This window comes from Leptosomus discolor, chromosome Z (assembly GCF_034619465.1).
Source record: "Leptosomus discolor isolate bLepDis1 chromosome Z, bLepDis1.hap2, whole genome shotgun sequence".
Taxonomy (NCBI): Eukaryota; Metazoa; Chordata; class Aves; order Leptosomiformes; family Leptosomidae; genus Leptosomus; species Leptosomus discolor.
Window position 1 is genome coordinate 7,023,958 of NC_141419.1, and position 19,336 is coordinate 7,043,293.

Sequence of the window (19,336 nt, forward strand, 5' to 3'; positions counted from 1 at the left end):
TCCCCCCCAGCCCGGGGCCGCGGGGCCGGGCGGGATGCGCGGCCGGGGCCGGGGCGGGGAGCGCCGTGCGTCCTCCCCCGCCGGGCCGGGGGGAGCGGGGCGGCGCGGCTCGGCACGGCTCGGCTCGGCACGGCTCGGCCAGCCCTCTGCGCCTCCCCGCCACGCCATGGAGAGGAGCGGCGCCGGGCGGGAGCCGCAGCCCCAGCCCCAGCCCCAGCCCCAGCCGGCCCAGGGTAAGGCTCCGCGGCGGGGACCGGCTCCGGCCCCGGTCGGGGGTGCAGGATGCGGCCGTGGGGGAGGCGGGAGCCGAGGCGAGGCGGGGAGCGGGACCCGGCCGAGGGGGATGCCGGCGGGGATGCCGCGGCCGCCGGGCCCGGGGGATGCGGCGGGGCCGCCCGCGGAGCCGCTCGGGCGGCGGAGCGGGGCGGAGGCCCGGGGAGGCGGTGGAGGAACCGGGGAGACGCGCTGCCGGGGCCGGGGCGGCCGGGGCCCGGGGGGGCTGGTCTTGCCGGGAGGGACAAAGCCCGGGCATGGCCCCTCCATCTTGGGGTGGGACGGAGCCGCGCAGCCCCCGGCCCCGCCGCCGCCGGGCGGTGCAGAGGGAACTGCCCTTGGGGAGCCCTCCCGGGGGCGGCCCCGCCGTGGCGGCCGTGGTGGGGGGGTCCGAGGCGGTGGCGCCCGGGCGATGCCGGCCTGGCCCCGCGTCCCGCTGCCGGGGGTCGCGGCGGGCAGGGCCCCGCTGCCGCATGCGGTGCCGGGTCCCGACGCCCTGCCTAGCCCAACTCGTGCTGTGGGGCGTGGGGGGCCGTGGGGTCCCTGCCCTGGTTGTGCCAGGGTCACCGCCACGGCCCGGCCCGCAGCCTCCCAGCCAGGGTGCCACAGCCGGGGCAGAGGCCGCTGCCGGCGGGTTGAGGGGCGCAGGCGTTGCCCCCCGCCGCCATGGGGACTCAGGGCACGGGCGAGCGGGTCCCGTCCCAGCGCTGCCCCAGGATGAACTCTTGCCGCCGGCCCTCGGCTCGGCAAACTGGGGAGGGCGGCGGCCGGCGGGGCCGAGTCTCGGGGCGAGGGTTTGTTTTGGCTCTTCCATGCAGGGCTCCAGCCAAGCGCTCTTTGGCCCCGCTGGCTCTCGGGCTGTGACTAAGCAGGGCTCCGTGGTGGAGCTGCTTCCCACCGATGGAGGAAGAGGAGAGGCTGCCTCCCCTCCCCCTCGTCCCCGGTGCCCACCACCGCGCCGTGATTCATCGCCCACGGCCGCCCGGGCCCTCGCAGGCGGGGAAGGGCTTGCTGCGGGCTGCCGGCGATGCCGAAAGGCCGCTCGCCCTTTATTGACACTTCTTGAACAAACTGGCGGCGGATCGCCGGCTGCGTTGCCCGAACAGCGCGTCCTGCGCTGCAGACATATTGTCTGTGTCCCACTCGCCGCCTCCGCAGCCTTCCCGCCCGCCCCGGCGCGCAGCCCAGCGGGGCCTTTCCTTCCCTCTCGAGGCCATGGCTGCCCCGGGGAAGAGGGATGGCTGCTCCCGGCCACGCTGGCCTCTCCTGCGGCCGGCTGGGCCCCCCACACCACCCTGGGTGGTTCGGTTCCCTGGTGCGGGGAGGTGCTTGCCTCTCTACGGAGGGAGCGCAGGCAGCTCTGCAGCACATCCCGCTCTGGGGACCATCCCCAATCCTTCTCATTTGGGCGACCCGCATGGCTGGGCAGACCAGGTTGATCTCTGTCTTGCGCATATCAGAGCCCCGGGGCCCCCTCCATGTGCCGTGTCCTTATTGTCAGCAGGGCTGGGGTTGCACTCCAGGGACCGGGACCCATTGTGGTGTGGGACAGCCGGTGGTGCTGAGGGGGCAGGAGCTTGCGGAGGGCAGGGTGCAGGGCCGCCCATGGAATGCTGCCCCATGGGCAGGCAGAGGGGCAAGGACCAAGGCAGGGAGCAGGCAGGAATTCGTTCTTGTCCGGGTTTCCCCTGGCTTCTTCAGCCCTTCTCCCTCCGGCACGGCACAGAGGGAGGGTGCAGGGTGTGCTGGTTGCCAGCCAGTGCCTGTGTTTGGGAGCAGGCAGCTCGGGAGCTCTCCCAGCGCAGGGACGCCAGGAGAGCTGCTGCTGCGAAATCGTCAGAGCAACGTGATGCGACGTGCAGAGCGGTGATGTGACAGTCCCGTGGTGCCATGTCCAAAATAGTTAGCGCAGCGTCGGAGGGCTCTGAACAGGGACGGGCAGCAGCACGGGCAGCCTGCTGGGAGTGGAGCCGGATCCTGCACGGCCCCAGCCCCGGTAGGTGCCCGCATCCGCGTTGTGAGGCTTAGGACCTGGTTTTTGGAGGTGCCAGGAATTTGCTTCCCAAGAGGATGGATGCTGGCAGGCACCGAGCCCCCTGCCCTGCCCTCGAGCCAGGTTTCTGTTTTCCCAGCGTGATGCTAGCAGACAGGTTTTTGGGAGGGCAGCTGGGCCAGCTGCCCTCTGCGCTGGCAGCTCTGCATGGGTCACCCCAAGGACGAGGGCACCTCCCGTCGGTGCTGCCCAGATGGATGGCAGGCAGGTGCTGCCTGCCCCTGCCCTCGGTCTGTTTGGGGCTGTGCTGTGACCGTAGCCATAATGGAAAGTTTGGTGCTGTGGGGGTGCCGGGGTGCAGCAGCAGTTCAGGCTCTTTCCTTCGCATGTATTTTAAACCCTGGAAATCCCCCAGCTCTGGCCCCGCTCTGGCCACGAGATCCCGTCTCCCAAGTTCCCCTTGTTGCTCTCTAGCTTGGCCCATCACCGCCGCTCAGTGCTGAGCTGCAGGAGCTCAGCAGCCTCTGCTGCGGCCCGGGGGTCGGCATGGTTCCCCCATGGCTGCCCCCTCGTCCCAATGGCTCAGGGGCTATGGATCTTGGGAAGGGGGTGCAGCCCACTCCCAAAACAGCCCTGCCAAGAGCGGGTGCAAAGGCAGCATGGCCCCAACTGAGTGGGCAATGCCCTGCTGTGCCCCTTCTTCCTGCCCGGCACCCACCACGGGCATCAGGCTGTGCCCTCCCAGCTGCCTGCACCCCTCCTGCCCTGCGACCTGCGCCTCTCCTGCCCTGCTCCTGCCTGGCCCTGGAGGCCCGTCCATGAAGCGGAGCTGCGGGCACCATGAGATGGTGCCTGACCTGCCCTGGTGCCTCCGGCTACCTTTTGCTGGCTCTGAGCCGGCAGGGAGAGGAGCCAGCCTCGGGCTGCAGCACCCGTGCTGCCTGGGGCCAGGGTGCACCGGGTGGCTGTGGGCAGCAGCACCACAGGACCCTTCCAAGGGGGATGGGGTGTCATTGCTGTCAGTGGCTGCCAGGGTGGCCCTGGCCACCGCTGTGGTGTAGGGCTGCTGATGTTTGTTCTACGAATCACTCACGTCTCCCTGCCTGTGCATGTGAGCGGGGGTCGAAGGTGTGTGTCAGCACTGCGCCTGCAGCCGGGACGTGCCGGGGCTGTGCCGGGGACGCTTGCTCACCGTCTCCGTCATCCAGGTGCGAGGGGTGCTGCGGCACAGGGGAATCCCCAGAGCTGGGTGGGACAGTGCAGGGCTCAGCTCTGAAGCATATCTGAGTCAGTGCAAGGTGGGGTGGGATCAGGGGGCAGCGCTGGGGCTCTTGAGCACCCCAAAGGCTTTGAGCACCCATAGTGCACCCCACAGCATGCCAGTGGCCTCGAGCAGCCACTCTTCTTGCCGGACACCAGCACCTGCAGAGCAATCCTGGCCTTGGGGCCATGGCTGCCTCCCAGCTCAGCACTGGGACCTGTTGGCAAAGAGGAGAGGCCCTGGGGATCCATCCTTTCCCCTCCTCTGGCACGGCTGTGGGGCTGCCATCGAGGTGGAGGGAGGCAGCTGGGAAGCAGCCACACCAGGAAGGGCCCAAGGGTGCAGGGGTCATGGGTGTCCCTATGAGCTGTGCGGAGCAGCCCTGCAGAGCCAGCGGTGGCTCTTGGGGCTGGGCTTCTCCTCAGGACCTTGTTCTTGGGCATGGCAGGGACTTGTGCCATGGCCAGGGTGGCCGGGGTCCGCTGGCCAGGCCCTATGACACCAGCCCTTCTGGGTGGCTTTGCAGCAGCCACCAATGGGCCCCTGCCACCCTACCCTCCTCTCCTCCCGGGGTACGGGTGGGCCAACGGGTACGGCATGCAGAGCAGCCCTGGCTGTGTCGCAGAGTGGGTACGTGAGGATACGGTGGACGAGGGGAGCTGAGGTTAAAGTGTGGTGGGTGCCCCCCCCCCTCCCGCCCTCGTGGGAAGCACCCTGCGGGGACGGTTAACAAGGGCTGCTTGCCTTCCGACCGGAGCACCCCGCGGGGCCTCGATGTGCTCTCGCTTCACGGCGCTGGGGAATTTGCCTCTGCCTGGATGAGCATCCCCAGCCATGTGCCGGCCACGGAGCAACGCCGCACCGGGCAGTGCCGGGCCGGAGGTGCCAGCGCTGCTTGGTGGTGCGGGTGCTGGTGCCACATGGACCCACAGGAGGAGCCGGGATGGGCTGGGTGACACGACGTCGAGGGGCAGCACCTCGCCTTGTGGCCGTGGCCCATGGCCGGGCACAGCGTCATCCCGGTGCCAGCAGCACTGGGCTGGGAGCTGCGAGGGAGCCATGCCTGCGTGTCTGGGGGGCCAGGGAGCTAATCCCCTGCGGAATGCCCCGGCTGGGGGAGAGGGGGACGCCCGCGCCACCCGGGCGCAGGCAGCGTTGGGTTTCAGGGCAGCTGCCGCGCGGGAGCAGCGACAGGGACAGATGGCGGCAGGGCTGGCCCTGGCCATGCGTTGAGGTTTTGGCTGTGCCCAGCAGCCCCTGCCCTGGCCGTGGGTGCTGCCATCCCTCCAGCCAGCAGGGTGGGACGGATCCTGCCCAGGGCTCTGCCCAGGGCTCTGTGCCCAGCGGCATGGGGTGGCAGGAGGCACCCACCATCCCCCTCGCACTGCTCCCCGCACGTCCGGGGCTTCAGGAGGTATTCCCATCTGCTCGGAGGTGTCAGCCTGCCCTTGAAGCTTTCGCCCGGCTGGCAGCCCTGCGGGCAGCACCCGGCTGTGTCACCACAGCACTGCCAGGGGGTCACCCCTCCGAGCTGGGACACACACAGTGCCACCGCAGGTATTGTCCTTAGAGCCGGCGCCTGTGGGGCCACCAAGACCCCTGTCCATGGGTGCTGATCTGGGGCAGCCCTGGGGAACTGGGGGGAGGGAGCCCTCAGCTGCAGCCCCCGCACCTTCCCGGCCACACATCAGGCTCATGGCCACCTCGCAGGGTGCAGCGATGGGGACGCGGGATGTGCAGGATCGGGGCCAGGGGATGGGCTGGCTTCCTGCAACAGAAAATAGCCGGAAGGCTGCTGGGGTCTGCGGGGGGGCAGGGGGGGGGGGGCCGGGGCTGGCTGCGTCCCCTGCAGAGCCTGGGATGGGTGAACACTGCTGGCATGAGTCCCAGCCTGCTGGGGGGTTGCAGCAGGACCTCCAGCCCTTCCCTGGCAGGCGGGTGCTGCTGTGGGTGCTGAACCCCGGCATGGGTGCTGGGGGACAATAGGACCTGGGGTGCACCCACGCCTGCAGCGCGGGGGGGTTGGCGGTGCCTTCCCCGACAGCCTAGGGCTGCCCTTGGGATTGGCGGGCTCCGACACAGGGTGGAGGAGCGGCGCCAGCCCGTGTTTGCAGAGCCCACACTTTGCCCCTCGCTGAAGATTGTGGAGAGCTCTGCAAACACGGCTGAGCCTGGTGCAGGACATCGCCCTGCAGCGAGAGCCGCTCGCCAGGGCCAGCGGGTGCCAGTCGCTGGTGACCCAGCCGTCCCGTGCTGCCAGAGCTGGGAGCTGGTGGCATGAGGGTGGCTCGGGCATCATTCCTGGGCAGGAGTGATGGTGCTGCCCACTGCGTGGGGATCAGCGCTGTGGTCCTGGCACGCACCCCAAGGGTGCATTTGCAAAGGGCTGGTTAACCATGGGGGGGATCACCGCTGCTGGTCACCACGGGGGCTCTCGGCATATCCACCCTATGCAGAGGGCACATGCTGCGGCTTCGCAGGGTGGCTGGTACCGTGTCTGCGTCCCCAGCGTCGATGCATGCAGCGGGCTCCCCCAGGGTCCCCGGCTGCTGGGCTCCCCTGGGGCTGGCCTGGGACGGGGGGGTGATTCCCTGGGCTGCTCCCCTTGGGGTGCACAGACCGGTGCCCTCCGCCCACCCCATGCGGGGGGCAGCGAGTGGCCTGGCCCCACGCGGGGAGGGGGCTGTTTGCTTGGCGGCGGCGATGGCGGCGGCCTCGTGTGCATTCCTGGGCCATGAGTTCATGGCTGCGCGCGGGCCCGGCTGCCGCACGGCGCTGGGGGACATGGGCCGCAGCGCTGACGTCAGGTCGCGGGGCCCGCGCCCATCCTGCCTCTGGCTGTGCTGCAAGCACCACCGGCGGAAGCGGCCCCGCATCCTCCGGGGAGAGCAGCGGCGAAGCGTGTGGGTCCCCGTGGGGTCTCTGTCCCTGCGTCCCCCCCACAGCAGGGCCGAGGCGGCAGCTGCTGGGGGAAGAAGGGCGGCTTTGTGGCAGCGGTGCCTGGCAGAGCCCCGGCCGGCGCCTCTGTGCATTGTGCACCCAGCGCCTGGCACCCGGCGTGAGGTGGCGTGGGTGCCCCCCAAGATGGGGGCAGCAGTAGGGCTTGGGTGGGGGTCCCGCTGCCTTCCGCAGGGGGATCCAGGGACTGTCACCAGCCCCTGTGGCCAGGGACAGCCTTGCTCCCAAGGGCTGTGGTTAGCGGGGACAGGGCTGCAACCCTGAGGGTTGTGTTTGGAGAGGATGGGGCTGCCCCACTGAGTGACCATCAGTTCTGCTCTGCTTGTATTGCAGGGAAGCCACCGTCCCCGATGGGAGACAGCGTGCCCCCCCCTACCTCGCTGCCCCCCTTGCCTGGGGATGCACTGCAGGGAGAACGCGCGCCCCCACAGCGTGACCGACCCGTCCCTCCAGCCATCGTCCCCTCTGGACAGCCCATCTCGCCCATCCCTCCAGCCATCACTCCCTCTGAAAAGAGCGTCTCACCCATCCCTGCAGCCATGACCCCCTCCAGGCAGCCCATCTGCCCCCCAGCCGTGACACCCCCCTCTGAGAGCAGCACCCCACAGCGTGACCAACCCGTCCCTCCAGCTGCGACGCCATCAGGACAGCCTGTCTCCCCCATCCCTGCAGCTGTGGCCCCCTCGGCAGAGAGCGTCCCTCCATGGTGTGACCAGTCCCCTCCTGGCCCCCCCCCGCCCACTGTGACGGAGCACCCCAAAGAAGAGGCATCACCCCACGCCACCAGCCACCCAGTCCCCGTCCATGCTGCTGCTGCTCCCTGCCCGGCAGAGACGCCGCCCTGCGGGAGCAAACCCCCTGCCCCGACTGCCGGTGAAGGGGCCCCCTCCGATGCCAAGAGCCCCCCGGGTGGCACAGCCGGGCCCTCGAAAGATGTGCCCCCCCGGAGTGACCGCTCCACCCCAGCTGCAGCCTCACCGGCTCCTGCCGCCAGCCCCAGGCCCAAGCAAGGTGGGTGTCCAGGGGGGCCAGGGGTGCTCTGGTGATGCTGGCACCCTGTGGGCACTGCTTGATGCCTCTGGCCCAGCTGGTGCTGGCACAGCGCTGGGGCTGGGGGGGGCCGGGTGCTGCTCTGACCGTGTCTCCCTGCTGCAGATGCCCAGAAAGCCCAGGCAAGGCACAAGCAGGCGAAGGAGCGGCGCGAAGAGCGGGCCAAGTACCTGGGTACGGGGCTGGGGGAGCAGGGTGGGACGCGGGGCCGGTGAACCTCGGGCACGTGCCGGGAGGGAAAGTGGATGGGGGGGAAGGCAGGAGCTAAGGAGCTTTGCCGGGTCACGGGCAATCCCATTAGCTGCGATGAGCTGAGCCCAGGCAGGAGCTGCTGTGCCAGCGGCTCTGCCCCTCCCGGCACGCCGCTGCCCCTGCTGCCGCGCTCTCCCGGCTGCTCCCTGCAGTCTGGGTGCTCCCCGGGTGCCTGGGTGGCACCAGCCAGTGCCCAGTTGTGTGCAGGCAGCAGCAGGCAGCTGCGGGCAGCCCCGCAGCAGCTCGGGGCGGCGGGCAAGCGGGGCCCCTGCGACGCGCATGGGGCCTCCTTGTCCCCGCGCTCTTTCCACCCTCATTCCCCCATTGTTCGCTGGCGCAGCACGGCTCGGCGGGCTCCCGGCCTCCCTTTTGTCCTCGCCCAAACCCCTCCCTCGCCGGCCGGCCGCGATGCCGCCTGCCCCGCGCACCCAGGGAGCCCAGCCTCGTGCCCCGGCCGGAGCCAGCCGTTGGCCCTGCGCTGCCGGCACGGGCACGCGTCCCCACCACGGGGCTCACTGGGGCCAGGGCTGTGCCTCGGGTGTGACCCCGCTGCCCCGGTTCCCTCCTGCAGCCGCCAAGCGGGTGCTGTGGCTGGAGAAGGAGGAGAAGGCCAGGCTGCTGCGGGAGAAGCAGCTGGAGGAGCGCCGCAAGCGCCTGGAGGAGCAGCGGCTGAAGGCGGAGAAGCGCCGCGCCGTCCTGGAGGAGCGGCAGAGGCAGAAGCTGGAGAAGAACAAGGTGAGGATGGAACGTCATGGGTGCAGCGGGTGGGGGGCCGGGGTGGCACACTGGGGATGTGCTCCCTGGGGAGATCTTGTGGCTCCAGCAGCCCTTTGGGAGCTGCCCACCATCCCTGTCCTCCGTGGTGCCCATCCTTCAATGGTGCAGAGCCTCCGTGGTGCCCGGCTCCTTGGGCACACGTGCCCTGGCCAGGGTGGGCATCACTGTCCCATCTTCCAAGCATCCCCGTTGCTGTGATAGCCTCGTGCTGGGAGGCTCCATCTGGTCCCGGCCCCATTGCCCCCAGCCACCAGCCTCACCCTGTCCCTCTCCCTTGGGCAGGAGCGCTACGAGGCAGCAATCCAGCGGTCGGCCAAGAAGACGTGGGCAGAGATCCGGCAGCAGCGGTGGTCCTGGGCTGGGGCCCTGCACCACGGCTCCCCTGCACACAAGGACGGTGAGTGCCAGGCTGGGCGCAGGCACCCAGGGCCCCACGGCTCTGCCAGCGGCGATGTCGGCTGGGCACGGCTCTGCTGTGCTCTGGGCAAGGAAGGCGAGACCCCACAAACCCAGCTCAGCCCCACTCGGCTGTGGGGTCATGCCGCTGTCAGCCCAGGCTGTGCCAGGGCCCGGTGGGGTCCCTTGGCTTTTCCCTGCTCTCGTGGGGCTGGCGTAAGCGTCGCGGTCACCATTCTGCGTGGGGACGTGCTTGGGGACAGCCCTGGCTGCCTGCGGGGATGCCGTGGCCACGCTGCCCGGGTCTCCAGCAGCCAGGAGGAGTCAGGCAGGGTTGTGGAGCTGTGTGAGGCTGTTGCCGTCTCTTGTTGGGGTCTGTGCTGCGGCATGTCCCCTTGTCCCCTGGCTGGGTGGGGGCAGCACTTGGCCCCTCCAGCTCCAACTTGGGGGTGACAGTGGCTGTGTGTGCTCCCGGGTGTGCGTGGCCGTGCCGTGCTGTGCCATGCCCCTGCTGTGGCTGCCGGAGGCTCAGCTGTGCCCAGTGCTCCACAGCCGGAGCCCAGCTGGCCCCTCTCCTTGGGGGCTCCTCAGGGACACCCCGTGGGGTTTGACACCATGGTTGGGCATGTGGAGGTCTCCCCTGTCCCCTGACTGCTGAGGGGACGGGGCTGTGCCAGCAAGCGCTGGCACTGCTTGGCGTGGCGGATGGCAGGCCGATGGCGTAGAGGGGAGCACTGTGCCCCCAGGTCTGCCTGCCTGGTTTGTGCCATGGGGCGGTTGTGGCAGCCCTGGCTGTACTGGGCTGGGCGTACAGGCGTTGTGTGCCAGGCTGTGTGTACCAGCACCGTGTGCCTGGCCCCACATGTGTACAGGTGCTGTGCCTGGCCAGGCTGGGTGTACAGGCACCATGTTCTGGTTATGCCTGTCTGGGCCGTGCGTCAGGGTGCCGTGCGTCCGGCTGTGCCTTGTGGCACACTGGGGGACAGACCTGTGTGTCCGTAGTGCAGCGCCTGGCAGGGTCCGGCAAGGGGCACGTTCCCCTGCCACGTCCCGTGGGACGCGCTGCCAGAGCTGCCACCAGCGCTCTCACTTGCAAGTTCCCCTGGCCGTTTTCTCTGGAGGAGCCCAGCCAGAGTGGAGGGATCCCGGTGCCCTGTGGAGGTGCTGCCGGCCACCAGCACCCTCCTGGCCTTGCCCTAGTGACCCAGCACCAGTGTGAGCATTGTCCCGTCTCTGTCTGGACCTGCTGCCCTCAACCTGCTCCTCCAGGCTGGCTGCTCGCTCAGTGCTGCCAAGGTCCCTGGCCACCCAGCTCCCAGTTCCCAGGACTGGTTTTGGGGAGACTGGCGTGGCGGGGCCCGGGAGCTGCCCTGGCTCCCTGAGGATGAGATCCCTGCATGATCCCAGCATGAACCCCCGAGGCTCGGGCGCCGTGCCGGATGCCAGCGCCGTGTGTTGTGTCCCCGGACTCCAGCATCTCCTGGTCCCACTCTCTGTGCCGTGTCTTCCTGCCCCAGTGCCCCGGCGCGGCTGTGCATGCTGCATGTGGGGGGCCCGGCCCTGGCCCCGGGACCTTAATGCCCTTGTGTCTTTTCCCTCCTCCAGGTGCGAGCCGGTGCTCGGTGTCCGCTGTAAACCTCCCCAAACACGTCGACTCTATAATCAACAAGCGGCTCTCCAAATCCTCCGCCACCCTCTGGAACTCTCCCAGTAGAAGTAAGAGCCCTTTGTGTTTGCCCCAGCGCAGGGGGCACAGCCCAGCCCCCGCCTAGCGCTGGGGACCCCCGAGGCCAGGGTCCCCCGTCCCCAGGCCCTGCCTTGCAGCACGGTGCCCGCGGAGAGAGGAGAAGCCGTTTGCTGTTTGCAGGAGGAGGCTGGAGCCGGCCAGCGGCTGCAGCTGGGAGGAGGAGAAGGAGGAGGAGGAGGAGGAGGAGGAGGAGGAGGAGGAGGAGGAGGAGGAGGAGTGGCTGGGTGTTGGCAGCCCCGTGGGGCGCCAGGATGGGGACCGGGAGCTCTGGCTCCCTGCCCCGGGGCAGCTCCAGTGGGCGCAGATGCAGCCACAGAGTGGGGCTGCCTGTCACTGCACCCTCCTCGGGGCTGGGCACGGTGCCGGTGCCCGCTGCCGTGACGGCTGTCCCCACAAGCACCCGGGGATGGGTGCCACGGAGTGCTGTGGGTGCAGTGCTGCGTCGGGTGCTGAGAGGTCATCCTGGCCCTGGGCGAGCTGCCCGAGGCTGCCGGGCGCGCCAGAGGGATGCGTCCAGCCCCGGGCCTGCTGTTGTGTTTCGGAGTTGCCTGGTGATGGGTGTGCGCCTTCCCGGCCGGGTATAAATAGCTGGAGCAGCTGACGCAGGCGGCTCCCACCAGCCCCTCATGGGGGGCTAAGCCCGGGGAGAGGCACCCAGGGGCTCTCGGCACCGCCCGGGTGGGAGCAGCATCTCCCTGGGCCAGTGCTGGACCCAGTGCCCTGTCCCCGCCGCTGCACCCATGGCTCTGTTGTCTCCCCTCCTGGCAGTTGGTGCTGCTCCTGGCCTGACTGGGGGCCCCAGTGGAGAGAGGCAGAGGGGCCCTGTCTCTGTGGGTGCTTTCCGTGCACCTGTGGGGTGTTCGGTGCCGGTGACGTGCACTGGAGGGCAGCCGGTGGCAGCCCCGTGCCCAGCTGAGCCGGCAGCATGGCCGAGGACTGCCGTTCTTTGGGTGCCATGAGCCTGGCCTGGCTCCCACGGCATGCTTCGTGATTTTGGCACAGCTCCCTTGAGGTGAGGGCACACTGCGATGTCCCTGCAGCAGCTCCAGCGTGCTGGGGGCTCGATCACACCAGGACAGGGGCACAGAGATGGTGCATGCCAGTGCCGGGTGCAAGGAGAGGGCCAGAGTGGAAGGGGCTGCTGTCAGCAGGGTGGCACCCTGGCACCGCAGGTGCCATCACTGCGGGTGCACGGTCGTGGGGGTGTCCACAGGGCACAGGGACACCGTTGTCGTGCCACAGCGCCATCCCACGAGCATCCAGCCGCCCACCCGTGTCTGCGCCTGCACAGCCCCTCGTCTTGCTCAGCCGGCCGTGCAGGATGGTGGGGACCCCTCCCCAGCACGGCTGAGCTTTGGGCACTCCCAGGGCCGTGCATGTGCCCTGGTCTTGCTGCAGCCACCCGGCTGCTCCCTCCTGGCGGATCGCCATGGGGCTGGGGCTGGTGCCTGGGGGCTCGGGGCTGTGCTAAGGGCCCCTCTCCCTCCCCAGACCGGAGCTTGCAGCTGAGCCCGTGGGAGAGCAGCATCGTGGACCGGCTGATGACGCCCACCCTCTCCTTCCTCGCACGCAGCCGGAGCGCCGTGACGTTGGCCGGGAATGGCAAAGAACAGGGTGAGCACCTGGGGGGACATGGGGCCACACGGGTCCTGGCACAGGCGGGGGACTGGGACGAGGGTGCCTGAAGCCAGCAGAGAGCTGGTGCCGGGGCCGTGCCGGCTCTGTCCTGACGGTGTGGTCACTCCTACTCCCAGTGCCCGTGTGCCCCCGCTCGGCCTCCGCCAGCCCCCTCAGCCCCTGCCACAACCACCGCCTGCAGCATCGCTGCTGGGAGAGGCGGAAGGGGACCACCGGTAGCCCCGACGTGACGCCGCGCCGCAGGACTGAATCCTCACCCGTGAGTGCCACCTCCCATGGGGACCCCTCGGTGCCAGGGCAGCCAAGGGGCGCAGCAGGACTCCTGGCTAAGCCAGAGCACCCGGTGCTGAGGCTGACTCTCTCTGTCTCTCCCCGGCTGGAGCAGAAGAAGAAGGAGAAGAAGGAGAAGGAGCGGGAGAACGCCAAGGAGCGCAGCGCCCTGTCCCGTGAGCGCAGCCTCAAGAAGCGGCAATCGCTGCCAGCGGCACAGCCCCGGCTCCTGCCCGCAGCGGACAGCAGGTAGGGACCTGCTGCCATGGGGGCTGCCCAGCCCCCTGCCCCACTGCCCCGGGGGCTGCCCCAGACCCACTAACACCATCTTTTGGTCTGTTTGCAGCCCCGGCCCCAAGAACCGTCCCTCATCCCCTGCCACCCCCAAAGCCCGTCCGGCGTCCCCCAGCCCGGCCCTCGGCTCTCCCCACAAGCCACCCCTGCCTCGCAGCGTCCACTCCTCTCCCAAGGTGCGGGCCAGGGCCCGGGAGGAGCGGGGGGAGCAGGAGGGCCAGGCGAAGGCACGTGAGAAGAAGGAGGAGGAGCGAGGCCCGGCCCCCCCGGCCCTCCCTGAGCCCCCCAAGATCCCCGCAGAGCCAACAGCAGGTGGGTACGGGGTGCCTGGGGGGCGGCGGGGCTCGGGGGAGCAGGAGCAGCACTGATGCTGTGTGCACCCCCCAGCCCCTGCAGCCCCCAGCCCTGTGCCAGCCACCCCCCCAGGCAGACCCCCAGCTGGCACCACCGACCGGGAGGAGGCTGCCCGGCTGCTGGCGGAGAAGCGCCGCCAGGCCCGTGAGCAGCGGGAGCGCGAGGAGCGAGAGCGCCGGGAGCAGGAGGAGCGGGAGAGGTGGGTGCTGCCCCCCACGGCCCCCCACCCCGGCCTCGGCCCCCCCACCTTGCTGAGGGCCCCCTCCCCACAGGCGGCTGCAGGAGGAGCGGGCGCAGCAGGCGGCGGAGGAGCAGATGCGCAGGGAGGCCCTGGCACGCCAGCGGGAGGAGGAGCGGCGGCTGCAGGAGGAACTCGAGGCCCAGGAGAAAGCACGGGCCGAGCGGGAGGAGACAGAGCGGCTGCAGAGACAGGTCTGGGATGGCGGCGTGCGGGGGCAAGGGGCTGCAGGGGAGGTGGGGTGAAGGGGATGAGCGAGGAAGAGGTGGGATGGGAGGTGGAGGCAGGGATGGAGGGGGAAGGCAGAGATGCTCTCCTGTGGTTCTCGCCCCAGTGGGATGTGGGGGCAAGGGGCAGCCCAGCCCCTCGATGCCCAGGGTGGTGGGAGGGGAAGCGGGGAAGGGCTGTACTGAGCCACCAGGGCAGCCTGTCCCCACTGTCCCTGCTCGATCCCATCCGTCCCTGCCCTATCCCGTCCGTCCCTGCCCCCTCTCATCCATCCCTGACGCCCCACTGTGCCGCAGAGGGAAGAGGCCGAGGCGAGGGCCCGCGAAGAGGCTGAGCGGCAGCGCCTGGAGCGGGAGAAGCACTTCCAGCGTGAGGAGCAGGAGCGGCTGGAGAGGAAGAAGGTGAGGGCTGGGGGCACGGCAGGGGTTCCCCTGCAAGGGTCTTGCCCAGCACCCAGGGTGGGTCCTGCTGTCGAGAGCTGAGCACAAGCCTCTCTCTGCCCTGCAGCGCCTGGAGGAGATCATGAAGAGGACGCGCAAGTCAGACACAGCGGATGCCAAGGTGGGTGCCTGTCCCCTGTCCTGAGGTGTCTGGGGACGTGGGGGACTCTGCAGAGCCCTCCTGCCCCTGCCTGGAGCTGCCGCTGCCCCTCACTGCTCTCCTCTCTCTGCAGAAGAAGGAGGACAAGAAGGTGGTGAATGGGAAAGCAGCTGAGCAGGAGGATGTTCCAGGTATGCGGCCCCTTCCCACAGCCTGCTGCATCTCTGGGGTGCCCAGGGTCTGCGGAGCCACGACCCCGTCCTGCTGTCCCCCAGCCATGCTCCTGCCCGGAGCCATGGCTGAGCAGGGGCTCTGCCAACATCCCCAGGCCGCGAGAAGCGTGTGGGGCCGATGCCGAAGGAGGAGGAACTCCCTGAGACGGAGACACCGAGCACAGGGACGCCAGGGGGGCCGAAAGGCCTGGTGGGCGAGGGGCTGCAGCCAAGGTGAGCGTGGGGGCGGCCAGGGGGGCCAGGGGGGCGGCGGGGCCCTGGCTGACCCCAGCCCTCCCACCCCGCAGCTCCCTGGCCAAGGAGGTGGCATCCCCGGCTTCCCTGGTGAACGGCGTCCAGCCCAGCAAGCATGAGAACGGCTTCTCAGGCAAGGAGGGGTCACAGGAGCTGCTGGAGCTCTCCCACCACAGCAGCAGCCCCGGCAGCATCATCCCCTTCGGTGAGAAGGAGCCCTTCCTCAAGCAGGCTGTGGTCAAGCCCCCCCAGGTGACAGGTGAGAGATGGGGGGGCTCACGGGGGACCAGGGCGATGCCATGGCTGCCCGGTCTCACCGCCGCACCCTCCCTTCTCCCGCAGAGGTGCTGTGAGGGCCAGGCCCTGGCAGACGTCCCCACGGGGCCACCGCACACGTCCCAACTCCGGACGCCCGCGCAGAACCGTAGCTGTTGTCAGAAGAAAAACCTCGCTGCTCCCCCCCGCCCGCCGTGCGTGCCCAGCCCTGCTGCGGGGGGCCTGGGTGGTGCGGGACCCTGGCGAGGTGGCCACTGGCCCCCTGCCTGCTGCAGGGATGCCTGGTTTCTCTCTTTGTTCTTGTTTTTATTTCGTTTTTGTTGGGTTTTTTTTTTTTTTTTTTAAATATGCACCTTATCAGACTGATGCCCCCACCCTAGCAGCCTGCCAGAGCCGCCCCAGACGTGTGGTGTAATAATGTAGTTATTTAACTTGCTGGGTACAATGTATGTGAATACTGTAAATAGAGCTCGGCCAGATACCGGGGACGCTCGCCTGGCTGGGCCCTGCGCAGGGCAGGAGGACTGGGGGCTGCCTGGGGCTTGCAGCCCGTCCGGGTGGAGGTCACTCCCCATCCCCACGTCCCCGCGCATGTCTGCGTGTGCACTGGCTGCCCCCGGAGCAGGTGCCCAGGGCCCGGCCGGCGCCACGCTGCTCTCCGTGCCATTGTGACAGTGTTATGCATCCGGACAACCTTTGCGAACAATAAAAGTGGACAACTGCCCTCGCCTCGCCGTGTCCCCGGGAACCGCGCTGCCTGTGGGCAGGCGGCCGTGCCTCGGTGCTCCGCGGGGTGGGAGCTCTCCTGGTCCCCCAGCAGCAGGGGGGCAGAGTTACTCCCGCGTCAGGGTTCACCCCTAGAGCCCCCCACAGCACCGTGTGCCCTGTCAGCCCCCCTGCGCCGCTCCCGGCGATGCAGGAGGCTCACCCTGCCCGCCCTCGCATCAGCGGGCCCCTGCCCCAGAGCTGCACCCTCCCTGGCCCGGCCTCTGAGCCAGGGGCCCCGCAGCTGGGCCCTCGGGAGCTGCAACGGGCCCGGGACAGGGAGGGGAAACCAGGCGGGGAGCCCTAGGCCTCCAGCTTCTGAGGGCCGCGGCCTGCGCCGACAAGTCCCGGGCGGGAAGGAGCTGCCGCCCATACACAGCCACAGGGCCCCGTCAGCGACCGGCTGTTCTGCGGCCTCGCTCCCCTCCACGGCGGGGGAAGAAACGGGGGCCCGGGCGTGCGGGAGGAGGCTCGGCCCACACCGGGGCAGGCAGCCTGCGCCATCGCCCCCGCCGCCATTTCCTCCTCCCGTAGCCCCGCCCCTCCCCGCCGGAAGCCTCACCCTCTCCGTGGCGCCAGGGGAGGAGACGGAAATGATGTAAAGCCCCACGCGGGGCCCGCTGGGAGTTGTAGTCCGCCTGGAGTAACAGCCAATGAGCGCAGCGAGGGGGCCGGACTGCGGTTCCCGGCAGGCCCCGCGGACAGGCAGCGGGCGGGCGCGAAGCGGAAGTGCGTGAGGAGGAGGTGGAGGCGCCTGGCTGCTGAGGAGGCCGCGGCTGAGCGGGGTCCGGTAAGTGCGAGTAGGCCCGGCTCGGCCGGGCGCGGCCCTGCCCTCTGCCGCTGCGCCCTCCCCTTCCCTCCTCGCACCGAGGGCTCTCCGCGGCTGCGCCGCCCGCCTCAGGTGGGCCTTGTGCCTCCCTTCCCTAGGCCTCAGCGTGGCACTGCCCCCCCCCGCGCCCCCCGGCGGCCGCCACGTGCCGGGCGCGGCCCCGCGGCCCCCCCGGGCGAGGCTCAAGCGCGGCGGCGGGGCGCTCCCGGGGCCGCCCGGTGCCCGGCCTGAACGAGGCCTCGTGGCTGGGCTGGGCCAGGCCTTGCGTCGCGTCCCCGGGTCCGGTTGGGGCCGGCCCGGGCCGGCCCGGGCCTGTCCCCGGAGGCTCCCCCCCCCCCCCCCCCCCCGCCACTAGCCCCGGGCCTGTCCCCGGAGGCTCCCCCCCCCCCCGCCACTAGCCCCGGGCCTGTCCCCGGAGGCTCCCCCCCCCCCCGCCACTAGCCCCGGGCCTGTCCCCGGAGGCTCCCCCCTCCGCCACTAGCCCCGGGCCTGTCTCCGGAGGCTCCCCCCCTCAGTCCTGGGCCTGTCCCCGGAGGCTCACCCCCCTGTCCCGGCCCAGCCCGTTCCTGGAGATTCCCGTCCTCCTCTCGGGCTTCCGGGCACCGTCCCCGGAGATTCCTCCCCCGCTTTGGGCCTTCGTCCTGTCCACGGACGTTTCCACTCTTCGCCGGGGTCACGGGCGACGTCTGGGATCGCTGCGGCACGGGAGGCGCTGCCTGTATTCCCGAGGGAGGCGGTCGGGGTCCGGGGAGCGCGGCACTTTGCGGGGGTACCAGTTGGTCTGGGCCACAGCCGTGACCCCGTGAGCTGGGGTTGAACCCCACATGGTCTCGCAGGCTTCACGCACCGGCGCTCAGCACCGTGTGCTGCTTGGTGCAGCAGGGTGGATTTGTTCACTCGCACTCTCCACTCTGCATTTTTTTGCTTAAGAGTGAAGTTTAGTAGAACCTCAGTCCATGCGGCGGAATGGGCTTTGCGGTAGGAGGGAGGCACGTGTGAGTCCTGAATCTTTATTGTCACCAGGCTGAGGGCTTGTTTCCCTAACTGCTCTTGTTTTGGGGAGATTAATGTGTTCGTGGTTTCTATAAGTATGTTTCAAAGGCTCCACGAGGTAATTGTCACTATAATTGCCTCCTGAATGACTTTCTGTGCGCGTTTATGTGCCAGGAGGTGACGCGATAAGTTTGGAATAAGCAGTACTCCGTACAGCAGCCTTGGAAGGCACAGGTTCACTTCTGTTTGCTTGCCTGTGAGGACTCCATAGACGTGGAGTGGGTGGTAGGGTGTGTGCAACAGCATTTTCTCGGGACTTGTCGGAGGTGGGGTACTCGTTCTTGTTTTTAAGTGTAAGTGACGTGTCTAATGCTGTGGCATGAGATTTGCTCATTGAAATAACCAGTATGTAAAGCCATTTGGAAAACGTTACAGATTGTCTTACAGCTGATGGGTGGAAGGAGAAGAGCCTTTATCCGCTGCTTCTGCAGCAGAGTTGGCACAGAGCACGTGTGTAAGAGGCTGCAGGGTCACATCAGCAAATGGCCGTTTTCAGGGTGCTCTTTCCTCAGAGCACAGACAATTAAATCATGCAGTTGCTCTCTGCAAAGGACTCTTGCAGTATTCCATCCCGCCAGTAGCCAAGGCAGGTGGTTACGTCAGTGTTTATGGTAAAGCCAATGTGACAGTTTAGGTCTGTTTTTAATGTGCCCTTTGTGTGGCTGCTGCCCTCGAGTGCTGTGGCTGAAGAGGAGATCTCCGGGTATAAATTGCATAACCTGATTTCCGTTCATTTCAAAAGATACCTTTTGAAACTTAGCCTCTCAGGTCACCTTTAAAGGGAGTATATTGTAGAGACAGGAAAAAATGAGTATTTAGACACAACAGTGCATTGTCCTGGAGCATGTGGTACATCGGTACACTTGCTCTGGCACTTTGCATGTGCCCAGCACAGAGTGAGGAAATGGCTGACTTTGTGAACTGCATGATTAGTTACACAATCTAACAGCAGGTAAGAGGATAAGATAAGGCAGTTATTGTAGAGAGCTGCCTAAAATGTCTGGTTTTGTGACATAGGATCCTCTGTAAAGTCTAGGGCCTTGTGATTATGTCTAAATTTTCTTTGGATCCTGCTGCATATTTTTGTTTCGCATCCTTCCTACTGTGAATTAGTTGTTCCTACTGTAGCAGGAACAGGGAGGGGCACATATGAGAAATCAATTTTAAGAGTGCTCTCCAAAGTCCTTAAGAAGCTGACATTGCCAGTTAAAAATTCTGCTCCCAAGGCGGTGCTCCAGCAGATGGGCCTAGTGTCCCGAGATGTCTTTTCAAAATTGGTGCTGCTTACACATGAGATGTGTGATCTGTAAGTGGTACAGTCTTGGCACAGGGGGTTTGCAGGGTTCTGGAGTCTGCACTGATGGCTGCAGCGTTGGACCCTTGCCCTTCAGCTGGGGCTCCTGCCTGTGGGCAGCAGGACGGTGCAGGACAGCGTGCTGTCACCCGCAAGGCTGCAGGAGGCCTTGCCACCTGCTGACTGGAATGCCTGCGTTTTTACATCCTTTTTTGTCCAGGAATCAAAAGGCAAAACCTTTTACCTGCCAGTTTACTGTAAAGAAACAACCTGCCCATGGTGAGGAAGTGCCTATAGCACAGTCCACCCGGTATCTTTTTGAGGTTCTTGCTGTCAGTGCGTGGAGCCATGGCAGATCTCGCTGCCCTGTGTGTGTCCGCACG

General features: G+C 68.0%; 2 protein-coding genes across 4 annotated transcripts in view; both read left to right on the plus strand.

Moving 5' to 3' along the window:
- Window positions 1–166: 166 nt before the first annotated feature.
- Window positions 167–17,412, plus strand: MAP7D1 (MAP7 domain containing 1). The gene is given in 21 exon segments (XM_086480020.1): window positions 167–233; window positions 6,819–7,496; window positions 7,641–7,709; window positions 8,359–8,522; window positions 8,847–8,961; window positions 10,566–10,676; window positions 12,199–12,321; window positions 12,462–12,604; window positions 12,731–12,864; window positions 12,962–13,462; window positions 13,536–13,695; window positions 14,026–14,130; window positions 14,237–14,290; window positions 14,403–14,460; window positions 14,598–14,715; window positions 14,790–14,995; window positions 15,079–15,085; window positions 15,638–15,805; window positions 16,123–16,577; window positions 16,705–16,890; window positions 17,048–17,412. Coding segments are annotated over 21 exon segments (3,987 nt in total).
- THRAP3 (thyroid hormone receptor associated protein 3) overlaps window positions 16,517–19,336 on the plus strand; it is a 31,373-nt gene continuing 28,553 nt past the window's right edge. For all 3 annotated transcript variants that reach the window (XM_086478938.1, XM_086478940.1, XM_086478939.1), the window contains exon 1: window positions 16,517–16,567. The gene's annotated coding sequence lies outside the window, so the exon portion shown is untranslated. The remainder of the gene's footprint in view (window positions 16,568–19,336) is intronic.